Below are 23,677 nucleotides of genomic sequence, written 5' to 3' on the forward strand. Positions count from 1 at the left end.
CGTATACATGCATATATAAATTAATAATATATTGTTAACATATGTGGTTGCAACATGTGATACCATGTAAAAATTAATCATACATGAATTTATATGTTCATATACAAGTTTTACTATGGGTATTTCATAAATGTTCTACACTTTCATATGCATATATACATTAAAATATGTTATCATATATGGTTGCAAAATAAACCATATACAGGGTATCCGCGGGGTCTTGAAAAGTATTAAAAGGTAATAAATCAATTTTGGAAAAATTAAGACCCTTAAAAAGTATTAAAAAGTCTTATCACGACTTTATAAAGTCTTACATTTTGAAAGTATTTTTTTCTGAATTAGCTGTCCAAGAGTTTGAGTCCCAAAAACATCATAAAAGTGTGTGAATTTATTCATTTTTATTAAAAAACAAAGATGAACAGGTACATTAAAAAACTAGGCTATTGTGGGTGTGTTCATAAATTGTCTCTGAGAGAGCGCCAGAGCGAGCGGGCGGGTGGAAATTCAGTAGCGTTAAGTACGCTCTGGCGCTCCCAGTGCATATTACGAACGCACGGAAATGTTACATGAATCCATGCGTTCAATTTAACTAGGGCCGAATCGCGGACGGAATCGCGGAATTAGCCAAATAAAAAGGAATCTATTTTTAACGCCTAACTTGACATAATTTGAATTAAATGCTGTTTTGTGTGGAATATGAACGTATGTCTGGGGAGAATTACATGGAGGGAAGCAAATCTGGGTGGCACAACCCCTCCTGTCGTTTGACCTGCACCTGCACCACCAAGAAAAAGTATTACAACAACTGCACTGGCACCGCACGAGTCCAAAAGGCAAACAGACTTTCCAGCTACAGCAGCGCACTGCGCCTATATCTTCGCCTAAGCGAAGAGTTGCCACTCCGCTCTAATTTCACTGGCTAACAGCGGCACACTGGCTTAGCTTGTCTATTCAGAGAAGAGGTATTACTTCGGCCTATTTTTCAATCTATGTTATCACAGGCATACTACTGCTCATTGACACAGGCATATTACTGCTCATTGTAGTTGAATTGTTAGGTCCGTTTGATAATTTACATTTTTAAAACAAATAATAATTTAGCATCTACTCCTTCAAGATAATTTATTATGTTCTACAACTCATAAACATACACTAACACTACATACCGAGTGTTTGAGCAACATATCTCCTCTGTGCTACAAAAGATCCATGGTAGAAAGTACTCCGTTGTTGTGCGGTAAGGTATTAAAAAATATTGAAAGGGTCTTGAAAAAGTCTTCAAAAGGTATTAAAATTAACTTCAAGATTCCTGCATATACCCTGATATATCAAATCTTCCTGTGAGTATTATTCGTGTATGTACATATATAAATATTGCTATGGGATTTCATATGTGTTATAAACCTACATCTTCATATATCCAGAGGATGTATGCATGTGACAATAATGTGTCGCCTTATATGCAATATATACGGCAAATCACTCTTGATGTGGGGCCATATATGTACATATTTGACATTTCCATATAGGAACTCTCATCTTTGAACAGTTTCAGCCTTTCAGTATCAACTTTTATTATTTTTCAACAAGAAAATGCAGAAACACAAAATAAATAGACAAGATTGGACAAGGTACTGAAGAAACATGCAATGCCTGAGACTCATGTGAATCTCATCTCTCAGGTCTGCAAAATAATAAAGCCCCTACTTGAGCTTTTCAAGGCATTAGAAGTAGGAGAAACCTGTTTATCTTTGCCACTAGTGACCAATCTTGTTTCTTCTTGTGTTGCCTAGTCCAGTGTTTGCTTGCTTGCTAGTGTTGCTAGTGTTGCTAGTTAACAAGTTGCTAAGGCATGGGCCTGTGATTTAAACCACATTTAATCAGAGGCGGGACATTTAGAACTGTGACATTTTTTTATTGCAAGCTGGTACTCATTATCATATCTGTAAATTCAATGTGAAGAATGGACCTGGTTCTACAGTTTGTGAGTTGTCAAGGATGTTTACGTGTCCTACTTTTGTGAGCCAAAGTATTGTGACTCGTGCCATCTGTTGAACAAATTTTCAACATTGCCAAGCTCTCGATATGACCGTCACAGCTAAAAATGACCTGATACCAATATATCAGTGAGGCCAATATTGGCCAGTAAAATTGTTGCAGGCTATAATTCTTGGTGCTTGAAGTCACCTTAGGATAAAAGCCTGCACCAAATGTCATATACTGTATATTCTATGCTAGTCTAGTAGTGTATGGATCCTCTTCATGGCTAATCCGCATACTTTTTTGCTTTTATGTTTGTCTCCTACAGTGCTTTATCTATTGAATGTGCAGTCTTTTTCAATGATTGATGAAGAGATTGTTCTCACTGTAAAAGACAAACTTTTCTCAATCTGAATGTCTTTTTTCTTCTTCTTCTCTTCTCTCCTCTCTTCATCTCTGCCCTCCTGTCTCCTGTGTTCCATGTATAATGGATAAGCTCTTCAGTATGAACTGATGGTTGAAATCATGTCTTTCATTCACTATTAATGCCATCAGAAACACTAGTTCATAGGACAGCTTTTAATAGCACTAACAGTCTGAGCTCTGAGACACTTTCCAGCCTTTTTACCTCAGGGCTTCCCTGAGGCAGCAGGCGAACCAAAAACAAAGCAGTAACACACATTTCCCCACTGCTTTCTGTGACTTCAGACTACAAACAACATAGGCTACCTGACAAGTGTTTGGAGCATTTCGATATGCACTTTGCTCTGGAGTTATCTGAGTACAACTTCAGTACTCCACTCACTGACGGTCGACTGAATTTTGTTGGAGGGTTTGCAACAGGTGCTTGCTTGTTTTCTTGCTCTCTCTTGGTGAGTTAAAACTCATGTTGAAGGATTTTGTAGCAGACTCTTTTTCAAAGCTCTCTTTGGTTTGTTTACTCACACTTTTAGTAGGTATTGGCTTTAAGACCCCAGGTTTCTATGATTTACTTTGATTAAGACAATTTCACTTTGTTCTCTTTTTTACTTGATACTGACTGTATTTTGATTTATTTAATCATTTTGCTTTATTTTTTTTTCTGTAGTCCGATCGTATTCTGTCTTTTTTCATTCCTGTATGTGGTAGATAAGTAAAATAAACTTTGGAAGAGTGCATTCATTCAACAATTCCACTCTAAGGAGCAAGACATTATATTTTTGCTCCAACCTGCTTTCTCCTTGGGCTGTACCTATGGCCTGTGGATAATATATATGAGTCTTTCCAACACATAGCTTCTTATTTACTCCTTTCAAAGTACTGTAGTTGTTTTTGTCTTAAGTTCTCAACCTTCTCTCTGTTCTCCTTAAGCTAACATTTTGTGTCCTCACTGACTCTCTGTCTGTCTCTTACAGGTCAAAGCGTTTCTTGTCATTTGTTGATAGCTGTTTGGTGAAGAATCACCTGCATCGGCCCACCACCGATGCCCTGCTGAGACACGCTTTCATCAAAGATCTGGCCAACGAGAGACAAGTTCGCATCATGCTCAAAGATCACCTGGACAGAACCAGGAAGAAGAGAGAGAAAGGTAGGGATAAGGGGATGAAGGGAGGTGAAATGATGATGCAGAATATCAGTGTATGGTGAAGGGAGGATGTCCATGGATACACAATAGATGGATCAATAATGGCTATATGAAAGAGCTTAGAGATTGAAGCAGAAATACATGGTTAGATGTTCGATATACTGATGATTGGTAGACAGATGAATGCATGATGTTAAATGCAATCTATTTTATATTATTGACTCAAAGAAACAAGTTGCAAAAAGAGAGAGAAAGCAGAGGTCAGTGGTAAACAGCGTCGCAGCCAGTGGAAGCTGGCAGTACTCAGCACTTCTCTTTAGCCCTCAAAACCTCAAAACCAGTCCTGAACCTAATGATCTGGATACAGCATCTAAACATGCATGCACACTGCCAACAAATTTTTAAAAAACAGTCGCTCAGAGTCTACAGTGGATAGCAAAAGTTTTCACTCTCTATTATTTTTTATTTTTTATAGCCTGAATGCTTGAAAGGAAACCACATTAAGTCCAAATTTTTCAGTTTCATTGCAAAAATATAACATCCACTTTCTTATATAAGTATATTACAAATGGGAAACTAAAACTACCTAGTAACAAGTGTATCACCTACTTTCGCCCATAGTAAAGACACAGCTAGTTATTAACCATGGTTAAGTCTTTTGTCAATGTGTAATCATATGACATAAAAAAAAAATATTCATATTCATATTTTTCTTGGTATACACTATATTACCAAAAGTATTCGCTCACCCATTCAAATGATCAGAATCAGGTGTCCTAATCACTTGGCCTGGCCACAGGTGTATAAAATCAAGCACTCAGGCATGCAGACTGTGAAACAAGACATTTGTGAAAGAATGGGCCGCTCTCAGGAGCTCAGTGAATTCCAGCGTGGAACTGTCATAGGATGCCACCTGTGCAACAAATCCAGTCGTAAAATTTCCTCGCTCCTAAATATTCCACAGTCAACTGTCAGCTCTATTATAACAAAATGGAAGCGTTTGGGAACAACAGCAACTCAGCCACGAAATGGTAGGCCACGTAAAGTGACGGAGAGGGGTCAGCGGATGCTGAAGCGCATAGTGCAAAGAGGTCGCCGACTTTCTGCACAGTCAATTGCTACAAACTTCATGTGACCTTCAGATTAGCCCAAGTACAGTACGCAGAGAGCTTCATGGAATGGGTTTCCATGGCCGAGCAGCTGCAGCCAAGCCACAAGTGCAATGCAAAGCGTCGGATGCAATGGTGTAAAGCACGCCGCCACTGGCCTCTAGAGCAGTGGAGATGCGTTCTCTGGAGTGATGAATCACGCTTTTCCATCTGGCAATCTGATGGACGAGTCTGGGTTTGGAGGTTGCCAGGAGAACGGTACATTTCAGACTGCATTGTGCCGACTGTGAAATTTGGTGGAGGAAGAATTATGGTGTGGGGTTGTTTTTCAGGAGCTGGGCTTGGCCCCTTAGTTCCAGTGAAAGGAACTTTGAATGCTTCAGGATACCAAAACATTTTGGACAATTCCATGCTCCCAACCTTGTGGGAACAGTTTGGAGCGGGCCCCTTCCTCTTCCAACATGACTGTGCACCAGTGCACAAAGCAAGGTCCATAAAGACATGGATGACAGAGTCTGGTGTGGATGAACTTGACTGGCCTGCACAGAGTCCTGACCTGAACCCGATAGAACACCTTTGGGATGAATTAGAGCGGAGACTGAGAGCCAGGCCTTCTCGACCAACATCAGTGTGTGACCTCACCAATGCGCTTTTGGAAGAATGGTCAAAAATTCCTATAAACACTCTCCTCAACCTTGTGGACAGTCTTCCCAGAAGAGTTGAAGCTGTAATAGCTGCAAAAGGTGGACCGACATCATATTGAACTCTATGGGTTAGGAATGGGATGGCACTTCAGTTCATAGTATGAGTAAAGGCAGGTGAGCGAATACTTTTGGTAATATAGTGTATGTGCCATCCATCAACTGAAGCACCACAGGTGTTACAACAAGTCATCAGTTAACTGAAGTTAGGGGTTGGACAGTAGCCTGCCATTGTGGTTTTGGTCAAAATGTGGAGTAAGAGGTCTGGAGAAAATGCAATTGTAATTGCAGTTTTATCCCAGCCTAACCCTGAACTGGATCCAGAATTCATTTTGCTGGGACCTTTTTTTAAATAGCAAAGCAGTAGGACGAAAGAAAGCATAGCACGTGGGAATTGAGCCAATATTTTTTAATTCACAAACTGAAACGTTCAGCTGATGCCCTTGCCAGGAGTGACTTACAATGACGGAGCCGAGGGAATTTTAGTCCACAGCCGAGTCAGACCGAAGACTTTGAAAAATAAGACCTGATGCCTCTCTGCTCGGCATTCAGCGATAACAGAGATGGATGGAGGGGAAGAGTGAGGTCTTGTCATGGACTGATGTCCTGCCCAGGGCCGTTTGCTGGCATAACTAGCTCCCTCATGCCGTGTGTATGTGTGTGTGTGTGCGCGCGCGTGTGTATGTATGTGTGTGTGTGTGTGTGTGTGTGAGTGATGAGAAGGTGCTGTAGCTCTATCCAGGGAGAGACTCCAGTCAGGCTTACATTGGTTTCTAATCACAGGGTGGCCTAACTAGGGCTGGGTTACACACATGCGCACATATGTACACACACACAAAACACACACACACATACACATATTTCAAATATAGGCACACACACAAACACACACAGTAAAACCCAAAGCCACAGGGCACACACTTTGACTGTCTCACTTCATCACTTTATACTGTAAAACAAGAGGGGGGTGCATGGGTAGTAGAAGAGTGAAAACGTGTAGGTTCGTTGTAGACTGAGGTCACTGTTTCTACCCTTTATTGTTATAGGATTGTTCACTTGTTTTCAGCATTGCATTGAATCCAAGGTTCCCACTGGTCATGGAATTCCTGGAATGTCATGGATGTTTGAGAGGTGATTTCCAGTCTTGGAAAATAGGTGAATTTTATCAAATCTTTTGGGAGGGAATATCAGGGAATTTTACAAATGAAATAAGAATATAGGAATAGGAATGTAACAGTGGATTTTTTTTTACTTGTTTCACTCATTCATTGCATAAGAAGGTGGTTTTCAACCCAACTGCAGTGGAAAGCAGACTGTTCACTGCTTTAGAAAAATCAAGGAAGGACAAAAAAGGAAGTATTAACATTTTTAGATCATGGAAACATTACAATTTACCTAGGGAAAATAATGGGAAATTATGGAAATTAACATTGTGTCACAGTGGGGACCCTGGTTATTGAACATTTCAGTTACAGTGAACAAGTGAGAGAGAGAGAGGCTCATGGCCTGTAGCCACTTAATATACTTTGGCAGTCAAAACATATATTTCATGCCAATCATTTGAATTGAATTAGATACAGAGAGGGAGAGGGAAGGCAACAGAGAGACAGCCAGACAAAATGAACTAGAGAGAGAGAGAAAGAGAGATGAGGGTCTTGCTCAAAAGCTGTGCATGGCTGACCTTTCCTCTCCTATGTCCTCGTCTGTTATGTTCACTTGGGAAAATAAGTTTTACACAACAGAGAGAGGGGGAGAGGAAGAGGGAGGGCTATAGAGACAAAGAAACTAATTAAAGATAGAGGAAGGGAGTGGAGAAGGTAGATCAACATGTTTTAAACTATCTTCATTATTATTTCATATGGGTTGCATGTGTTGAATTTGCATTGCAACAAGTGTCTTTCTGAAAAGAAACAATGAGGCAAAGAGAGGAATGGAGAGTTGACAGGAAGATATTTCTGATTTTGCTTTTCCCTTGTTATTTGTACATGTTGATATTCCAGCAGCATAACAATACGTTGTCCTGTCAATAATGTTTATTTAACTGAAATTGAGAAAGAGAGACAGATGGAGAGAGATCGACTGAGAAAGAGAGACAGCGAAAGAAAAGGAGAGACAGACGCGGACAGAGAGAGAAGCCGAGAGGGGAAGGAAGGAGGAAACAGAACGGCCATCTGGTTCTAATCTTCTGTTAGCTTATAAAAACACACTAATGACTGGTAGACTCTCTGCACACTGCGTCTGTGTGTTTGGTGTGTGTACATGCAGTGTGTGTGTGTGTGTGTGTGTGTGTGTGTGTGTGTGTGTGTGTGTGCGCGCACGCACGCATATGTGTGTGCGTGTGTGTGTAGCTATGCCCCTCCACAGTAATGAAATGCTGGTCTGTGTGGGAACAAGTTGCTGCTACTGCAAAAAAAAAAAAAAAAAAAAAAAAAATCAATGCTCCGGACATGATGCAAAAGGATGTGTCATTTTCAACATACCCAAGAGTTTAGTTTGGACAAAGATGGTCTACATATTGGAAGATGAATAACTCTTATGAAAAAAACTGGCCCAGTTTTCAGTCTGCAAAAGTGGGCGTTAATCTTGACAACACACTCTCTCCTCTTGCAGGCCCTGGCAAAGATGGCATAAGCATGGCCATGCATAATGCCATCACCATAGCAACAGAGGTTTTCTCAAAAACTATTCATCACGGGAAAACGTAACTTTTGCTTTTCAGTGTGTTAATAAGAACATATGGTGTGTCGCTGTTGAAAAGTAACCAAATGTGCAAGTTGTCCCAGGGTACTTTCACACCATATGCTGCACAAATGTTGTCATGCGAGGCTGGATAGGTCTGTCATTCTGGCTTGTTCAAATAGCTGGATGCTTTTTGTGATGACTCAGCATCGTTGTCATGAAACCGTGGTGTGACAGCTCTGTTTCACATACCTTCCACTCAACAGGATTTCCCTTTACATTTTTGAACTTTGCCCACACTGCTTTTTTTGATAGTGAGGCATTGTGCAAGTTCAGGCAGAGAATTGGTGTCTGAGAGCATCACAGCTGATCAGTGATCAGCTATTTCACATATTCAACTGACAGTGTCAGTGGCTCGTTGACAATCAACTGGTTAGCATTAGCTATCTCATTCACTTTCTACTAGCTGCATCAGTGGCTTATTTTCAACCAGCTGATCAGCCCAGCTGACTAGTCGTGCAGTCACATTCATAGCAGTGTTCAAAGTTGTCTTTAAAAGCCTTCAGTTTTCATGCCATGCATGCTGCATCTTTTTACACTGTCCCAAAATATTCCCACTATCCTAAACATGTTTGATGATATTGGCTAGCTAAGGTTTCAGCTGTGCTTATTGCTATTCTGTGGTGTTATGATTGACTATGCCTGGGGATTATTGCATCAGCAGATTCCTTATGCTGCAAGGAATCCCAAAGCTCCCTCAGGCGGAGCCTATCCACCAAATATACTTCCACAGCACATGCTTAGCCTCTTGATTTTTACAAGTTTACTGACATTATATTCAAACCCCAACAACAACATCAACAACAACAACAATAATGATGATGATGATGGTGATGATGATCATAATGATTATAATAATAACAACAACAACAACAACAACAACAACAACAATAATAATAATAGTAGTAGCAGTAGTACTAGTAGTAATGGCAAACCTGAAAAAGTAAAGCAAATTTGTTACATATTGTTTTAGGGAATCCTTGGTGGTTCACCAAGTTTTCTCTCATTCTTTTTTCTTTCTTTCTTTCTTTCTTTCTTTCTTTCTCTCCACCTACCACAGATGGTCCCGAGTATGAGTACAGTGGCAGTGAAGAAGAGGAGGAAGAGGTGACAGAGGAGGAAGGAGAACCCAGGTAAGATCCATTTTCATCATCATTATCATCAATTTAAGAGTAATATCCTGTTTGTGTGTATATGTAATTAAATGAAGATTTATATTACCAGTTTATCCTGACTGAGACCATAACCCTGAGCGAGTATCGGCATTATCATCATTGTTGTGTAGATTATCAGTAGTTCAAAGCTCACATGTCATTATTCACCAGTCAAACGTCCCCTTTGCTTAAGTCCTCATTACGTAACTAATTAATCACCTCAGGCTGTGTTTGTGTGTATATGTGTGTGTGTGTGTGTGTGTGTGTTTATGTGAGGACAGATGCTCTGGCCCCTGTATCTCTGCCCCTGAACTTGAAACACCAGATGGCAAAAGGAACTGAGGGCTCTCTAGGATGAGCCTCAAGTGTGTGTACGTGTGTGTGTATGTACCAGGACCATCTCTGAATTAGTCATTCACTGCCCCCCCCCACCACCCCCACTCTCTCTCTCTCTCTCTCTCTCTCTCTCAGCTCTATAGTGAATGTTCCTGGTGAATGGACATTGCGGCGGGAGTTTCTTCGTTTACAGACCGAGGGTCGTGAAGGTGGCAGAGACGGAGGCCACAGAGGAGGTGGGGTTCAACAGAGACAGCAGGTATGAAAAGTTTTAATTATTTACCATTTGTTCATATGCAACCTTATAGCTAATCAGTGCCCATAGTAAATTGCAGTAAATTGCCATCAGAGCAAACATGCCAATAGAGCTTTTTCAACGCAGCCATTTTGACATGAAACAGCAGATTAGGTGTTGCTAATGAAATTAATTAATGTTCTGTTGCATTTAAGTGTAACAGAGCCTTACCAGTGAGCAGGAACAGCATGAACAACACCAGTAGCTTGGCTCTATCAGACCTAAATGGAACTGAACCTTAAAGGTGGAGCAATTCTGGTCCCCTGTTGCTGAATGGTTGGAATAGTGTTGTGTGGCGAGTTAGAGTTAGAGCTACTTTGTTTTTCTTCCCATTTACAGAACCAGGGCTGTGTACGACTGGATTTTTTTTTTTCAGCGTACACACAGAACTGACAGCTAGAGATATTTACTTAATTAATTGATTTCAAATGTCAACGGTCTCTCTCCAGAATCACTGATGCAACCTTCATTTATTGTTATCAGTATCACCTGTTCTACCTCCATGTCAAAATAGCTGCTGTGAAAAAAAGTCCTATTAAGCCCATTCAAATCTATTTTCAGATATTTTGATTCTGCCAGGCCCAATAAATGTAACAAAGTTAGTAATAATAGTTATAGTAGCTGTAGTAGCAATAGTTATAGAAGCTGTTGTAGTAGTTGCTGTAACTGTAGAATAGTAGTGGTAGTAGTTTTGGTAGCAGTAGTAATAGTAGTAGTAATAGTAGTATTAGCAGCAGTACTAGCAGGAGTAGTAGCATTAATAGCTGATAGCTGTAGAACAAGCAATTCTCATGGACTTTCACTAGTACTTATCACTTGTTTGTTTGTTGTTTATGATTTTTTCTTAATTATTTATAGGCATTACAGCAGCACAGACAGCAGTTAGCGGAGCAGGAACGTTACAAGCAGCAGCTGCTGGCTGATAGACAGAAGAGGATCCAACAGCAACACGAACAACGACAAAAACTAGAGGATGTAAGCACATACTGATAGTTCCTGTTTTAGATCCCATCAGTAAGAACACTGAAAGAGAAAAAAGTGTAAATTCATCAAATCTTTATCAAGTAGTTAACCTTTTCGAGAGGTACACCACCCACCACCTTCTACCCACTGAGTTATATCCCTGAAGTTGTTGAATAATAATAATGAAATAATAATGAAATGATAATTTCTTGACTTTTTGTGTGCATAAGTTTATTGGATATTCATTTACCGTTTCCAGCAGCAGAGACGTCAGCTAGCAGACTGTGCCTTCCAGTGGGCGGAGCTACAGGAGATCCTGCTGGGGGAAGAGGCTGATCTCCATGACAACAGAATCTCATTGGATGACCGGAACAGGAGGAGTGACAGGAGACAGGTAAAGATGGACTTCTTGTTTTGTGACGTTTTTGGTGCCAAGCGCTCATTGCTGTGGTGTTTCTGCACCACAGTTCCCAGACATCACCTGTCGTCGCTCAACAGCATGTCCGGCACTGTGTCCTTTTTTTTTTTTATTTCCTGTTGACATTTACCCACTTCTCTGCTGCTGCTGGAAACACATCGCCTCCTGTGCAGCAGAGGATTTTTCTGAAGAAAGACCAACCAGGCACTGAGTGTGTCTAACAGCAAATGTAAAGGCTCTGAACATGGCAGTAGACAGTAGCAAAACAAACACGCTGTCCTGATGGAGCATGAGTACTCTCAGTCTTCTCTAGATATGGTCTAAATGAGTCATTCATGTCAACAAATATGGATTGTGTGAGAATGAGGTGAATTTCAACCATGCTCCACCATACCCTTGACCCTTTAGTATTCCAGTGTACCTTACTGTATTTCCCATTGCTTTCATTGTTTGAGTTTCTAATCACATTTAGCAGAAATACTGCACTTTGCAACTCTCAAAGCATTGCTGCTTCCACTTGCATTGCAATATTATAAGTAACCTAGGTACAGCATTGTTATATGAAAACCTTGAAGGCTGACTTAAGAAATGAATCAGCGCATACAGTGTGAGTGTAAGTTTGTGTTCAGGTATAATTAACATCCCTTCATAGTCGGGTGATGGATAAAAATGAATAAAAGCATGTATGGTCTGGTAGATTGTATGGTAAGTGTTTTTAAGTTGAGGGTAGACCAAAGTTACATAATGTCTGTATTTACCAAAAAAACACTCTACCCTTACTTACCTGTCAGAAGAAATACTTCATGGCAGGTGAGAGTGCCAGAGACAGTGAGGAATGTGTGTGTGTGTGTGTGTGTGTGCGCATGTTGAGGCCTATGCATATTTGATGCTGCTTTGAGTTAACATTTTAAACCTGCTCTCCTCAGAAAGCCTGAAAGCTTGAGGTGCGTTTGATGTGCGCTGTGCTGACGTAGTGGTTGCACCTGTCAGCCTTTGTCACCCCGCTGATAAAAGCATTCCCTCCTCAACGTGGCGGGCCGGAACTGATTTAAAAGGCCCAATCTGTGAATTTGTGTTTTTGTAATTATGGATTGTGGAAGACAAAGCTTTAAAAGAAACTGACCTTTCCTTAAACTTTAATCTGTCATAGCACAAGCCAAAGGAGCTTTTTGATATCGTCTCCCCTGATAATGTATTTTACATGATATTACATCATAAATTAATTTCAGCACACTGGTATAGTTTGAATCAAATCCTGGGGAGGTGATCTGTATATATAAAAGAAATTACCATTTCACAGCACTTGGAAAACCTTTTGTGAATCAGCTGGAAATTTAATAACTTTAAGAAATCCATTGCTTTGGCTTCTGTTGTTCTGTTCCTTTTTAGAAGAAGGTCTTTCACTTCCATCAAGTTAAAGGCTCTACACTGAGTGCTAATAAATGGCCTTTCACCTTGTTAAAACTTAATTTATAACACTGTGCAAATCTGTTGAAAATTAAAAATCTGTTTTTCTGTGGAGCAGTGTCATAGAACAAGGGTTATGCACACATGATGGTGTTGTGTGTATGTGTGTGTGTGTGTGTGTGTGTGTGTGTGTGTGTGTGTGTGTGTGTGTGTGTGTGTATGTGACAGAGCACATAACATCACAAATGATTGTGAGGTGTCTGCTAATGCTAGTCCTCTGAAACGACACACAGCCCTCTTCACTATATCACAGATTCACTCATTAGTAATTAAGTTCAGTGCATACCTAATGAATCTATCCCACACACCAGTTGGTTTCTATAGGACTAGATTACAGCCTTGGACAGGGTCAGGCAATTCGATTTCTTCATTTAGAAGACGCTCCATTTCAATTCTATTAATATCTGTCTAGTTATATTATATCTGTCTTTTTGATGCACTAATGTGTGTGTGTGGCAAAAAGCTATCTGTACTTATTACATTCTGATTACACAGATTGGCTTTAAGTCATTATGTTCACCATGCGTAATGAATCTAGCTGATGCTTCACTAAGTTTCAATACAGCTGCGTTTTATTAAAGGACAAGTTCAGTGAGTGTGTGATGGGGTCTCTTGTATTTTATCAAATGAACAACTTCTCTGTTGGTGCACCGGTTCGTCAGTCACCCCATACATTGACTGATTTGGCAATGGAGGCTTATTTCATTTCAGAGATGTGTTGGTAGCGTTAAGATTAGAGTAGACAAGTAATTTAAGGTCAGGTAAGGTCAGGTGAGTGTGGAGCACGACGTTAACTTTTTGTAGTATAACTGCCAGTTGTTACTATTAAGGGACAGTCCTGCTGTCCTGCTGTCAGTCACTGACATGAAAGTGACTGACATGTCACACCACGTGCACCATGTTGACTCTTCTTTATTTGTAAATATATTTGATTGATTTTCTTGTGTTTTTTGTTGACTCAGTTCACTGTTCACTGTTCACTCAAATACAGAGAAGCACTATATATCAAACACATTGACAGATTGAATTCCTCATTAGTGATGACAATGGTGATCTTCCCATTTGTCATGATGTTCAGATGTGTTGTTAAAGGAATACAGAAGCTTGTTAAAACATTGGTCTGAACATGGTACTGCAGAGCTTGTTTTTTATATGTTTTTATGTTTTGATATTATACATAATACATTTTTTATGCATTAAATGTTCAAACACAAACCTACAACTTTTTTTGTGAAAGCGGAGTGAAAGCGGGGAGGACACTGAAACTAAAATTGCCAGTGTTAAAAAAGAGACTGATGTGGCTGTCTGGCTGAATCACTTCTTCTGGCTTTATAACATGGAAAGTAATATATACAGACCTTTTTTTCCCACAAACTTCCACATTTCTCGAATTTATACTTAGTCGTGTGTCCTTAACCTTGGATCAGAGTCTTCACATGTGAATTCTAAAGCTGAAAAAACTCCAGGGCAGCTAACACACCTGGTTAATCACAGCAAAGGAGATGAATCATTATAGCATGTCAAAAAATATAGATGAAAGATGAACCAGTTTACAATATTTGGACATACGAGTTTCCTCAGCATAAATTGGAAAAGAGGTCATAGTGAAATATTTACTCTGGGGGGCGTTGGCTAAAAGCTGCACAGCATTTGCACACTCTGAATATTTTAGTTCCCACCTCTCAGAATTCAGTCCAAGACTTAAGTGTACTCTAATTAAAGTAGGCCTGCATGCGGGTGGGTGTGTATGTGTGTGTGGTGCTTATGTTTTTATTTTTATATTCTTGTGAGGTCTTAAGAATGAAGAGGAGGTCATTTTAGTTTTAAGGTGAGACATGTTGTGGTCAAGGAATCAAGTCAATGGAATATGCTTGCAAGTATCATCATCCAACTAAGTGTGTTTTGTTCATCTGGTATGTACGTGTGTGTGTGTGTGTGTCTTGAGCAGGAGCAGACAAGCAGACAGCGCAGTGGCGATGTGTCAGTAAGGCCTCTGGACTCCAAAGCTGAGCAGGTGACAAACATTTCATTTTCTGCTTGTTTCTTACCTTTATATATTTTATCTCTATCTGTGTTTTTCATGTATGTGAAGATTTTTTCTGGTTAGTCAGAATGCCTGGTGATTCTTTATGCCGTCGATGAATTTGGTATATGACAACACACTGTGTGGGAGTCTGTCATGCGTAAGGTGTCTGTGTAAACCTGCTCACCTGTTAATGGAATTACATTCACTGTGGCTGATTCAAAGTGGCGAGCACACTTTCTTCACACTTTCTTTCTTTCTTTCTGTCTTTCTTTCTTTCTTTCTCTCTTTCTTTTATAGTCTCGTCATTGGATTGCTTGTTTTTCTGTGTTTTTAGTCTTGTGTGACTACTTGTTTCTTTTTCATTCTTTGTGTTTTCATTCCTGTCTTCTTTCTTTTTTCAGTGACTAGTATTTGACACATATACATTCTAGCAGTTACTCTGGATTTATGCATATTTTGTCTGCCAGCATGGAAGTTTCTTGGACCTTGGGTTGTCTTGAAAGGTGTACAATGATTTTTTTTTTTTGTTAGTTAACCTGCTTGATGTAATGATGTGTAATTATTCCCACAGCCACTGCAGTTTCAGTAAACTTGTTTGCAACTTACAGTTTTAAATCATATAACAGATTAAAAGTTTGTGTTTTCAGGTTATGTCATAGTACAAAACATCAAGCCACGGAACCTATGGCTCAAAAGTCACATCCTGGTTTTAGGACAAACAGCTGTAACACTCTAACACATGAAGAAAACCGGGTCTCCATCTCGTTTACATCACATGTTCTTGGAGGAGACATATTACACACACTGGTGTAAACAATGCAGCTTTCAAAATATTCCAGTATGTTGGAATATTAATGCTGCGGTAGGAAAACGCATACAGCATGTTTATTAGGCCTCAGGGACATACACAGTGTGTTAAGGTTAGACATTTTTAATGTAAAAAAACAAATGTGTTTACAAGAAAATCTACATTGACTATCTTTGAGCTACATAAATAAATGATTTCAGTCCATGGTGTGTGTGTGTGTGTGTGTGTGTGTGTGTGTGTGTGTGTGTGTGTCAGGAACAAGTCTTAGTGACATATGTCTCTCAGACTCCCACTAGGATGAGAGGAGAGGAACTTTTTGAAATGATAAACAAGAGAAATTGCTTTGATCAGAACACGGGGGTGGGGGTGGGGGGATCCGTTGGTGTTGTATATGTCCCACATCCCGGTTTAGATGAATGAAATCAAAAAAGTGAAGAAACAACAAGACATTGAGAAAGATGGTGCTTGGGGACAAGAGCAAAATAGGCATGCAACTGCTTCTAATGTATATACGAGAGAGTGTATTTTAGTCACGCTGTGGATGTCTGGGACTCCTGGAGGAGACGAACATTTTGACACTGCCAATGAGAGGAGACACGGACCCAAAGACAGAGAGGAAGACAAGGGTTTAGCAAAGCTGTGTATGTGTAGGACTGCTGCCATCACCAGAGCTACAGAAAGAGAGAGGACAAGAGACAGCAGTGTCAGATCCTGACGAGCTTTAATCTGATGTTAGTTTTTCTGAGTGGTCACAGCATGCCGTCGCTTTCGTTTTAAAGCTTTCTCCCTCCATCTCTCCCTCTGTCGGTCACAGCATGTCATCTCTTTCATTTCAGGCATCTCTTCTTGGCCTCTTCTTTCTCTCCCGCCTCCCAAAACGTTACTCTTCTAATCTCAGCAGGGGGGTCTCATACGTACCTTTGCCAAACATCTCTTTCTGCCTCCCTCAGTCCCTTATCTTTCTGTTCCTCTCTTCTTTTTCCTCACATTGCCCCTCTTTCTGTCTCACACTCCTGTTGTTTTGATCTTTCATTGGACTACTTTTTTCCACTTGATATACAATGTTATGTCTGTCAACATCAGCTCTTCCATAGAATAAAGTCGTTGAGAGATTGTCCCATTGTCCCACTTGACCAGTGTGATGAGAGCATACAGTAGACTTAAATCATCCAGCTCTGGCCAGTGGCACATTTTAGCATATAGTACAAGCCTGTTTAATGATACTAGTCTGCCATGCTAACACTTTAGTGTAGCCTACTGTACCCCAACTTGAACCATACTAGGTTCCATGCTAACATGTTAGTGTACTGCACACTGTGTTTAGCAATATTAGGCTTCATGCTAACCAGTGGTATAAAAAGTAGGCTAATTTTTTCTTTTTTTTTTTTTCAGGAAAAGAAATATAATGGAAAAGACTGAATACAGCAACTAAAAATGCTTCACATTTGCAGTAAAATGTAGGATAGGCCTCCGTTAAAGGTGGTGATAGGATGATTTTTCATGCAGCCCTACTATGTGATTGAGCCTGATAAGACAGTTGTATGTTACAAAAAATCGAAACTAGTCAGGTTTTACCTTGAATATTCATCCGATAATCCAGACATTACACACTGAGTGGGCTAATTTGTGTAGCTATTTTTCTCCCATATCTGTCTGTCTGTCTTAGTCTCAGAGCTAGAATAACTATTCAGGTCACTGCTGTTGAGCGATGTTTGGGCTGGTACACGTGAGATGGCTGCCATGAAGTGTTTCATAATATTGTCATAGAAATTAGTCGTTTTTTAGTGGGAGTGAGAACGGCTGTGCATTACCGTGACTAAAGCACTGTTTTGCAGAACATAGTTAGGAAGATATGTTGAGTATTCCAGCTCTCTGAGTCTACTGCTTTGTCCTACCATGACACAATTTTCCTTCCCACAAAAACATCATTAAATCTCAGGGATATCTGTCTATGGCTGCATTTACACAAATGTGATCTTCTCATCTGTGTCTTGTGGGAAAATCCAGCTTCTTGTTGTTTCTTGCTGTTAATGCAGGCATGTGACAGCCATGTTCTTGTATAAAAACAGCCTTAGGTGGACAGAGGGAAACTACCCTGATACACCATGAAGCCCTTACTCTCTGTTCCAGTGCTGTGGGAGGAACAGCATGGTTTATACAATGCACTGATTAAAGTACCTCCGAGGGATACTATAGTTGGAGTGTGTGTACACAAGTCTGTTTGCTTTGTGGATGATGAGACCAACTGGGTGCTTCATGTGGAGGTGCATGCATGCGTACCGTACATGGCTGCAGTCTTCACACTCCCTGCCTAGGAGTCTGATTGCTCTCTGCTGCTCCTTCTATGTCACACCACATACCACTTGATGGATGCTATTATACAGTACCATGAGTCAATATGGATAGCCTGAGTGGGACTCAAACCACAAAGGCGTACTGTATGTTATTTCTCTTCACTAGTTTGTTCAGGCGCTGGCCCATCAAAGATGGAGTTGAATTGATCTGGATAAACTTAAAATATATCTTCAATAATTACAGCTGTTTTTTTATCAAAGAAAACTGAGCATTCAAGTCAGCTTTAGCACAAGACAAACAAGAGTTGAGCTCCTCAGATGACAGTAGCAGTGGGTTTGTTTAACATTTTGTTCTTTTCTTGCATTTCCTCTGCAGAAGTTTCTGCCTGTAAATCAGATTCTTTAGCAAGTGAAACAGTTCCAGATGCTGCCCCATGTCCAAACCCCATTTCCAGCACCAGGCTGATGCTTTTTTATGACATGCTTTCATGTGTTGCTCTTTGTTTTACACCAGAGAAGTGAAGCAAATCAGCTTCTTTCCCATGTGCCTCTTTAAATGTGTGTTTCAACAATATGCTTGAGCATTGTATATGTGCTTTAAGAAGTTTTTATGTCACAGCATTGTGCTTCTTGTCAGTTCCTATGGAGCCTGGGAGTGATAAAATATACATTTTGTGGTACAGTGTATTAATTAGTACACACAGTATGCCACTGTGGGCATTCAGTACATCGAATTTGTGCTTGTATCACATACACAGTATGCAAACGTATATATAAAATGTGAGCAATTGCTAAGTTAATATGTAGAGTCAGTGTAACCACAACCCATTTTCTGAGACATGGTGGTAGAGCTGTAAATGTGATATGATACAGATCCTTTACAAAGTCTATATCATCCCCCAAGTCTGCCTATTGACAATAGTAGAGCACATTATCTCTCCATATCTTTCTTATTAACAATATTGCTGTGTACTATAAGCTGCAGAGCCTCAATTGGTGTATATCTATCCCACATACCATGCCATTTCAAAAGCCTCATTCAGCTACATATAAAATGAGATTAAATGATCAAGTAATCAAGTGTTAAAGCAAATATTAAAATTATTTAAACAACGTATATGCATTTTATTAAAACAGATGTATGTGTTAATTTGTTGACATTACATGATTAAAGTAGCAGCACAAATGAGCCAAAATGAGGAAATTAGGTATATCTTGTGTGTGCAGTAGCCTATCATCATGTGCTCTTCATGGTCTATAGTACTGGAATGACTGAAAAAGTCTGAAAATAAATCCAGTTTAAGTTTAAATGCTGTTTAAGTGTTACAATGCAAACCGTTTACTCATTATTGCAGATCAGGGTTAATAGCACAATATGTGTAATATCTACTTCACTATACATAATTGGACTTCATGTCCTCTAATTAATTGCAAAATTGGTCTTAAATTCAATACGAAATCATCCATAAAAAGTCTTACATTTGTCTTTCTAAAACCTGAAGATATGTTACAGTAAACTGTGTCCTCAGCATACATAGTTTCTGCTCTTGTGGCTTCTCCCGGGCTCCATAAATTTCCATGTATGCTTTTCATGTTTGCTACATAGAGAGCCGCACCTCCAAATCAGCTGCTTCAGCCTAAGGCCCAGCACTTCCAGCCACAGCTTCAGCGCCAGGCCAAGCCCCAGCCTCTGGCCCAGCACCAGCAGCCTTCAGCAGGCAGGAGATCCCACCGCACACTGCCCAAGGACCAAACTCAGCTCCTCTCCCTGCAGCACGACCACAGACACAGGGAAAGGGAGAGGCAGAGGGATAGAGAGAAGCCTGTGGCAGCTGTCCAAAAGCTAACAGCTAACAGTGTGACCAAAACTGCAACTACATCTAGTGTCGCTACTGCTGCTACTGCTGCTGCAGCTGCTGCTGCTGCCAGGCCCAGCTGCCCTGCTGGCAGCCAGCGCTCAGCGGTAAAACCCTGCCTTCAGCTGCATGTTATCACCTCTGCATCCCACTCTGTGTTACACTACTTTCTCTTTGTCCTAAAGCTCTTTGTTTTATCCTTACTTTCCTTTGTTTTCTTCTTGCCTTTGTTCTCCTACTGTTTCACGTACCGTGTTCATCCTTCTTCCTTTCCCTCCCAGTTACTTCTTTCATCCACACTTTCATTCTGTCAGTCCATCTTTTCCTTCCCCTTTCCTTCTTCTTCTTTTTCTTATAAGTATTCCTGTCTGTGCATATTCACGCTTGGAGGTGACCTTGAATCAATGAATTTCAGCTTGCAGAACACATTTCATGAAACTATCAAACATTTAAAAATTTCAGTATTGAATTTATTACCTCTCATTTTTTTTCAAAGAAATATAAAAATGTCTCTTCCCTTTCCTTCACCATCTTTTCTGGTCCATACTCTTTGGCTGCATGTGTGTTCATTTTTGTGTTTTGTGCCTGTATGTCTTTGTATGGATCCAGTGATACACACACACACACACACACACACACACACACACACACACACACACACACACCCCATCACACACTAAAATTCTCAGTCTGTCTCCTACGCATTTTACTTTGTAGATGGACTTTCACGAGTCAAATCTAGCTCGGCTGCTGTCGGCTGCAGGTCTGCCCTCCCAGATGCACTCTAGGCTGGGCTCTGGGAGCAGCTCCAGTCCCTGCACCCCAGCCATGCAAAGAGCTCACTTCAGCCAGGTATACACACAATATTGTGTACACACCTTCGATTATATTGTATTCTGTTCTCCTCTGCATCTTATTCAGTGCTTTCTCCTGACTATGACTAATGTATGAGGATGTTCTTCACATATAATCTCAATAAATATGGCCTCCCATGTTTCACTTCTTTGTAATACCATATAAGAGGATCTTTGCTATGTAGTGACTTGAGTGATGTGGCTAAAAGCGAGGTTCTTAAGTGCTACAGTAGAACGCGCTTCAAGAAGTCGCTGATGAGCAAGAATGAGCTTATGATCCCCTGCCACCCCACAGAATGCCAATCTGCGTTCCAGTCGGGATGCCCCTCACAGCAGCTCTATGTCAGATATGGTCACCTCCCCTTTATCCCCGCTCAGCCCCCGGACTCCTGCCACTGATGATGTCTTCTGGGACTTTGCCGAGAAACCACCTAAGGTTAGTAACAGTCGTCCTTCTCACCTGCCAGATGGGTTAGTAGTTTGTTAGTTAGCTGGTTAGTTCAGTGGCTAACCAGCAGCTTTTTTAGGCTGTCATCACTGCTGCACCCTTTTTTCAATTTTTCAGCACCTCGCATTTGGATGTTTCAAGTTGAACTTGTCTGTACTTTAGGTGCATTGTGCAGTGGAAGTGCAATCAGGCTAAAAATGTGAAACTGATGTGTTGTGAATTTGTTTGTGTGTAAACAACACATTTGTTTGTAATCATGTTTGCACTTTGTCACCATACTGACATGTTGATAACCTGTTGTTCATGTGTAAAAAAAAAAGTTTATGGGACAAACACAATGCTGCTTACACACAAAAAACACGCTGAGAAAGTATCCATTCCATGTGTTTTGACCTGCAGCATACATAAGCAGTGACATACACTTTCCCAGTGATCAGATGTTACTTTTAACTACACCCTTAGTATAGAAAAGCTCTTCAAGACACCCACAAAATGATTGCTAGCTTTAAATGGATTACAAGGACATATCAACAGGAGTGATGTCACACTTCTTACGCTCACAAGTGTTCACAAGTGCACCTCATGTTTCAGCTGAAGAAATGCATATCCTGTGTCATAACACCCTTATCCTTTTTACTGAGCGTGTTGTGTATGGGTGTGTGCATGGATTCAGCAGATAAATAGTTTGTCTGCGAGGTCTGTGTGAATGACATTGCATTAGACAATCATTATTAGCTCTCTGAGTCACAATGTTGTTGTTATTGCATCTGCATGTGTTAGTGTGTGTGTGAGGTACTAATACTGAGATGAACTCTAAAGAAGATATTGGTGTGCTGTTGCTATACCAAACAGAGGAAGTGGTGTGTACAGCACGAGGTTGGCATTCTGTCTGTGTGCATGTGTATATAGATATATTTGGGGGAACAAGGAAGTTGTGTGTGTATGTGTGTGTGTGTGTGTCTGTGTCTGTGTGTATGTGTCTGTGTGTGGTAAGTATTGCCTCCAGGCTTGTCATGGAGCACTTGAAACTGAAAACACATTCTCTGATGTGATGATCACACCTTGTTTACCCAAAAAAAGGCATCATTCTCTTGTGTAATATCCCCTAATATCACTGCTCCCCTGCTAGGGTTTTTACTGACAGAATATGCTGTTAGGTGTATTTATTAACAGAACACCATATGGAGTTGATATAACCACTAATAACGACTACGGAGGAAGGCAGAGAGTGCAATGCAGCTGTGTGTTAGCTGTGTAATGTTGTTGAACTAACAGGAGGCCATATGGAGTCGATATAACGGCTAATAACTCTCTGCCTTGGTCACTGGAGCTGCTTTAAATCATTTTGCATGATCTACTAGAGTGCTTTTGAAACTTTGGTCACACTGTTTTACAATGACCTTGTTCCACTGTGTTGGCCTCTGTAACAATGTATGAAAAAGTATTATGTGCACAGAAAAAATACTGCTGAGGTACTTGATGACAATCTGCCTAATGCGCTTTCAACAGTGGGACACACCTTTCAGAGTTTTATTTAAACCGGTTTGTTAGTTGGTAGTGTCACATTTTCTTACCAGCCAATTCAAATATTGCAGATCACTGCATAGCAAGGACTTGGGAAGAAAAGAACATTATTAAAAATATTACTAAACATGATACTACACATTATTTTTCTGTCATAATCTGACCTTGTTTCACCTTTCCGTTGCAGTTTCTAACAGTCTGATCTGCTGTAGCAAAGCTACGAGTTCAGAGCAATATGATGAATGATATCCCTTCTTAGCAGATAAAGGTTGTTTGCTATGCTCAGAAATCTCAGATTAAATTTTTGAGATTTTCGCTGTGTGGCTTGCAAGCTTATGTTTTGAGTTTGACTCGCACAGAATAACGTGTCAGCCACAATAGAGAGTCAGGAAACAGTACACACTAAGCTTGCTGTAAGCCCTTTGTGTGTGTGTGTGTGTGTGTGTGTGTGTGTGCTCAGGAGAACCAGATGCAGGATGTGGGGTACTTGTCAGAGAGATGATGGTATTACCACAGCTCACTTCCTGCTCTGCCAGGCATGGCTTCCTGTCTGTAACTAGGCCATGTGACCCAGGAGAGGAAAGGTCAAAAGGCCACCAGCTGCTTGGTGGGGCAGAGAGTTTGAGAAACATCAAATGTAGAGAAATACAGTGTCCATATCAGTCCATTGCAACATAATAGCACTGTTTGATTCACTACTGATTTCAAAATATTCGCATTGTCATATCATGCATATATGGTTTGAATGGGCAGCAGGAACACTGAAAAAGATTGAGAAATATCCTCTAAAGAGTTTTTAAAAACATCTTTTGTCACTCCCTGACCCACTTTTCTCACTGTGATAGCTTTAAAAAGGTTACAGATTGCAGAATTATTGAGATGCTGAGAAATGTTATGAAACAGCAAAAGCCAAATGGTCTCATTAGATTCTCAGTAATAAATGTTTCCCCCCTGGGTTACTAAAGGTTTTACTGCTCTCTGCTCTACATTCATTCAGCCACTGCAAAATGTTGTTCTTAGTGGTTTCAGAACAACAGAAACTGTGATATAATTACCTTAAAACTGCAAAGCTAGATACGAGACTCTTGTAAAAAGCCCTCTCAAATCATGTCACTAAGATGTCATACCAGGAGACCACCAA

At 40.3% G+C, this 23,677-nt stretch overlaps 1 protein-coding gene across 1 annotated transcript in view; it reads left to right on the plus strand.

The window, feature by feature from the left end:
• Window positions 1-23,677, plus strand: part of LOC115366165 (misshapen-like kinase 1) — a 74,120-nt gene that overhangs the window by 29,427 nt on the left and 21,016 nt on the right. Inside the window, exons 10-18 of the mRNA XM_030061473.1 lie at window positions 3,375-3,547; window positions 9,154-9,226; window positions 9,719-9,842; window positions 10,737-10,853; window positions 11,101-11,235; window positions 14,675-14,740; window positions 19,461-19,817; window positions 20,428-20,562; window positions 20,860-21,000. Of these exons, the coding sequence (XP_029917333.1) occupies window positions 3,375-3,547; window positions 9,154-9,226; window positions 9,719-9,842; window positions 10,737-10,853; window positions 11,101-11,235; window positions 14,675-14,740; window positions 19,461-19,817; window positions 20,428-20,562; window positions 20,860-21,000 (1,321 nt within the window). The remainder of the gene's footprint in view (window positions 1-3,374; window positions 3,548-9,153; window positions 9,227-9,718; window positions 9,843-10,736; window positions 10,854-11,100; window positions 11,236-14,674; window positions 14,741-19,460; window positions 19,818-20,427; window positions 20,563-20,859; window positions 21,001-23,677) is intronic.

Source organism: Myripristis murdjan, chromosome 10 (assembly GCF_902150065.1).
Source record: "Myripristis murdjan chromosome 10, fMyrMur1.1, whole genome shotgun sequence".
Taxonomy (NCBI): Eukaryota; Metazoa; Chordata; class Actinopteri; order Holocentriformes; family Holocentridae; genus Myripristis; species Myripristis murdjan.